This window comes from Entamoeba histolytica, genomic scaffold (assembly GCF_000208925.1).
Source record: "Entamoeba histolytica HM-1:IMSS scf_1104750517921 genomic scaffold, whole genome shotgun sequence".
NCBI lineage: Eukaryota > Evosea > Mastigamoebida > Endamoebidae > Entamoeba > Entamoeba histolytica.
This window is the reverse complement of record NW_001915121.1, coordinates 7,198-11,595: the sequence shown is the minus strand read 5'-3', so window position 1 is coordinate 11,595 and position 4,398 is coordinate 7,198. Positions and strand designations below refer to the sequence as shown.

At 25.3% G+C, this 4,398-nt stretch overlaps 3 protein-coding genes across 3 annotated transcripts in view; 2 read left to right on the top strand and 1 right to left on the bottom strand.

Moving 5' to 3' along the window:
- Nucleotides 1–17: 17 nt before the first annotated feature.
- On the top strand, nucleotides 18–659 carry EHI_107790 (uncharacterized protein; the record flags this gene model as incomplete). Its single annotated transcript, XM_644688.2, has 2 exons — nucleotides 18–212; nucleotides 267–659. 2 exons carry the CDS (start codon nucleotides 18–20, stop codon nucleotides 657–659), a joined length of 588 nt encoding a protein of 195 aa, XP_649780.2.
- Nucleotides 660–847: 188 nt separating this feature from the next.
- On the top strand, nucleotides 848–2,473 carry EHI_107780 (WD domain containing protein; the record flags this gene model as incomplete). The annotated part of the gene is made up of 1 exon (XM_001914044.1): nucleotides 848–2,473. The coding sequence occupies one exon, from the start codon at nucleotides 848–850 to the stop codon at nucleotides 2,471–2,473; it is 1,626 nt and encodes a 541-aa protein (XP_001914079.1).
- A 617-nt stretch (nucleotides 2,474–3,090) lies between these two features.
- Nucleotides 3,091–4,398, bottom strand: part of EHI_107670 (thioredoxin, putative) — a gene marked incomplete at both ends in the record, with an annotated part of 1,818 nt that continues 510 nt past the window's right edge. The window contains one exon of the mRNA XM_644687.2: nucleotides 3,091–4,398. This exon is cut by the window's right edge and continues 510 nt beyond it. Within this exon, the coding sequence (XP_649779.2) occupies nucleotides 3,091–4,398 (1,308 nt within the window).

Below are 4,398 nucleotides of genomic sequence, written 5' to 3'. Positions count from 1 at the left end.
TGTGTTCTACATTGCTTATGCCATTTGGTATAACAATTATTGTTATTGGAGTTGGAATGGGATTATATCTTGATAAATTATTTGAATTATTTAGTATTTTACCTTCATACTCATTCTCGATTTATTTATACGCTGGAAGTGCATTATTTTTATTGTCAATATCTGCATTTATTCATGCAGTAGCAAAATATAATAAACCAGTATTAATTATTGTTTGTTTTAACAATTATTAAGTTAATTATAAGAAATAAAATAATGATAAATAGTTGTTATGTGCTTGTATTTTTGTTGCTTTAATTGAATTATGGACATTAAGTACTGCTTATCAAAATATGCTTCATACTCCAAAATGTATGGAAAATCTTTACGATTCAACTACAAAAGGTATTCGACGTGAAATTAATTTAAAATTTGCATGTTGTGGATGGAAATCATATAACGCTAATAGTTGTTCATTTACTTCAACAGATAGAAAAGTTGCATGTTATGATGAAATGATCTATCCAATTAATGTGAATTATATTATGATGATCGTTTTAATTACTCTTGCTACGCTATTCCTTCTTCTTTTCATTGTAGTGTTATTTTTCCAACTCTTTACATTCCCTGCTTTCCCACCAGCAAAAAAAGATAAAAATACAGAACCATTAATGGAATAATTCACTCTTTTTGTTTTGATTAAATTGGATAATAAAATAAAAAAGGAATATTAAATGAACTACTCACCCTTCTTTTTTGTTTTTATAAGAAAAAAGTTCTTTTAATTAAAAAAGAATAAAAATAATTCAAATACTACAAGAAAAAACTTAAAATATTATAATCTCTTAAATTCTTGTTCTTTCTTATTATGGAATTTACTAAACAAATTAATTTAAAACTAAACCGTAGAGATGCTATTCAAATAATTCCTTGGAAAAATATCACTTCTATTACAATAAGTACAACTTCTAAAGAAGAGTATGAAGAAGAAATTAAAAAGTTAACTTTAGACTTACATAACTCTACTGTATTTATTAATGCACAAACTTCAAGACTATTTGATGCAGTAAATAAAATTGCTCAATTAGAAAATACTACAACACAAGCAGAAAAATTTGCAAAAGATAGTAAAGAACAATTAGATTTATATATTGAAAAATCAAAAGAAGAAGATAATAAAACTCAACAATTAGAAAAACAAATTGATTACTTAAAAAATGAATTAGGATTTTCAAGAACTCAGTTAGGTGAAATGAATGAAAAGTTTAAACAAGTTAATTATGAAAATCATAGGTTACTTGATATTATAGAAGACCTTAGAAAACAATTAGAAAGAAATTCTAATTCAAATTATATTCAAGTATCCCCTTTACCTGCACATTCAACTCTTGAAGAACCTGAAAAACATCCATCTCCTGTTCATAATGAAGTTAATACAACTCCATCAAATAATAAACCATCAACTCAATCAAAACCTAAAATATTACAAAAAGGTATTTCTTCTGATGTAATTGATAATAAAGAACATTCAAAAAAATCTACTGGAACTTCTGAAACAAAAACTTGTATAACAAATTTGGTTTGTCATGTCCCTTCTATTGCTGTTAGAAATATAAATGGTCATACTGGAGACATTACTGCTATTGCATTCAATGGGTCAGGACAAATATATGCTACTGGAAGTGAAGATAGAACAGTAAGAATTTGGGACTCAACTACTTCTGTTTGTAAAACTTTCTTAAGAGGAATGTCTCAATCAGTAACTTCAATAGATTTTAGTGAAATAAATGATTTATTATTAGTAACATCAAATGATGCAGCAGTCAGAATATTTGATCTTAATAGATATTCTGCTAGATATACATTAACTGGACATTCAAATAGAATTACTGGTGGAAAATTTGTTGACGCAGAAACTATTGTTACTGGATCAACTGATAGAACATTAAGATGGTGGGATATGGCACATAGTAGGTGTAAATTAAGTTGTCCAACTGGAAGTGCTGTTAGTGGATTAACGTTAATGAGAAATCAAGCAGTAACAAGCCATATAGATGGATCAATTAGATTCTGGGATAATAGACAAAAAGATCCTGTAGGAGTAGTTAATGTATTTGAAGGTATTGCATGCAGTGATGTTGTATTTGTTGATGGTGCTGCTGAATATCTATTAACCAATGGTAAAGACAATACAATATGGATGGTAGATCCTTTTATGATGAGAGTAGTCCAAAAATATTTTAATGATGATTATATTAATCCTGGAAGTAGAATAGGTGTTTCAGCAGACAAATCTTACATGACAGTAGGTTCTGTTGATGGTGCTGTTTATGTATGGAATTTAACTACAAGTAAATTTGCATGTTGTGTTTATCCTGAAGTTAATGTACAACAAGGAGGATCATATCAAAGTTGTTATTGTTCATGTTGGAATCCATTATCTTCACAATTAATAAGTGGTTATGGAAGGAATGTTATAGTTTGGGATGATTAATACAAAATCTATTTGTTTTAAGTATTTTTGTTTTAATATCTATTGGTTTTGTTCTTTTTTAACTCTTGAAAAATAGATTTGAATTACAATAAGTCTAATATTATATAAATTATTATTCTTCATTTGTATTTATTGTGTTATAAATGTTTATTTATAATAAATGAGGTTATATCTTCTAAAAAGTATTTTATTTTAATAAAAAGGTATTTAACTGATATAACTTTTTAAAGAATATATTTCATGTAAGAATAAAGAATATAATAATGATATTTCTTCTTTTACAACAAACTAACAAATTAACTAAATACATTTAAATTAGATAGATAAAAAAACAATTTTTATAATTAATTTTTTCATATTAATAAAAAAATAATAAGAGTATCAAAGTCACATTAACTTAAAGAGTCTTATTCTTAAATTGTTTATTATTGTATATAATAAAAAGTTATTATCTATTTAGAAGTGTATTTAAAAAGTATTAAACGATTAAATTAACAAAGAAATTTATTATAAATTCATTACTTCAAAAGAAAAATATAATTCAATTTATTTAAAATAAATAATCATTGAAATTTGTTTGTCATAAAAAGTAATTTCAATTATCAAAAACAATATAATTAAAGTTCTTTTTTGATTTGGTCCTTTTTATGGGTTTTAGATTTTATTTTCTTTTCTTTAGACAATAATAATCGGAGTGCATCTTCATTTTTAGTAAGTGAAACTAATCCTTCTAATGAATCTATATCAATTCCAAATAAACCACTCCAATCTGTTGTCTGGAAAAACTTTGCTATTTCTGGGTCTTCTGTATATTTCCTCAATTGATTTAATGCAATAACAAATTCTTCATTTTTAAATGGATTTTCTTTTAACTCTTTTAATTGAAGGTTTTTTGCTTCTTTAATATTATCCAGTCTTTGACTTTTTAATTCTTCTGCTTTTAACCTTCTAACTTGTTCTTCTTCATCATCTTCAATATATTGTTGCCATTTACTTTTGTCTATTGGAGGTAATGGCTGAAATGCTACTGAACTATGATATTGTATATATTTAATAAGAGAGTTTTGATCAGGAAATTGTTTAAATTCCTGTTCTGTTGGATTTTGTTGAGTATTTTCATTCATTTTATAGAATAAATATGTAGGTATATCATCAAATACAATATCAACAGGAGCATCATCAGTTTCAATATTAAATAAATACATTTCCAAAGTATTTTTTTCTAGAATAGGAGCAATTCTTTTATATACAACAGTAAATTCTCTATTTACAAAGTTTTTTGATAAGATAGAATTATCAATTAAAATTATAAAATAATCTTTTGTTGGGTCTAACCCTTTATTCCATTCTTCTCCTGTTAGAAATGGAATTTCTCCTTGTTTAGAATGGTTGGAACTCTTAATGTCAGGTTGTAACTCATTTGCAAGAAATTGTTGTAATGTTAATTCAAGAACATCAAATTGAGTTTGGTTAAGAGGATATGATGTTCTACCATTTTTATGAAGAATAGTAATAGTTTTTGTATGATTTTGATGATAAAATTCCATTGTTTCTTTATCGTCTGTATGAATAAAAACCAATTCTCCTCTATATTCTCTAGATAAAGAAACATAATATGACTTTATTTGTTCAGTAATATTCTTATCAAAATACCATACAATTGGGTATTTCTTTGGAATTTCAAATAATAATTCAATAAGTTGTTTTGAACCATCATAAAATAAAGGAATTCCCATAGCAGAAACCCATTCAATAAGTCCAAATTCATTATTAATTACTTTTGTTTTATTAGAATCAAGATAAGGATATTCTATAATTTCTGAAGTATTGTCATATGCTTTATTATTATAATAAATAAGTTGCTCTGTTTTATTTTTTAATAAACTACTACTAGTTTTATCAACTAAGAAAAATCCTAATTCAGA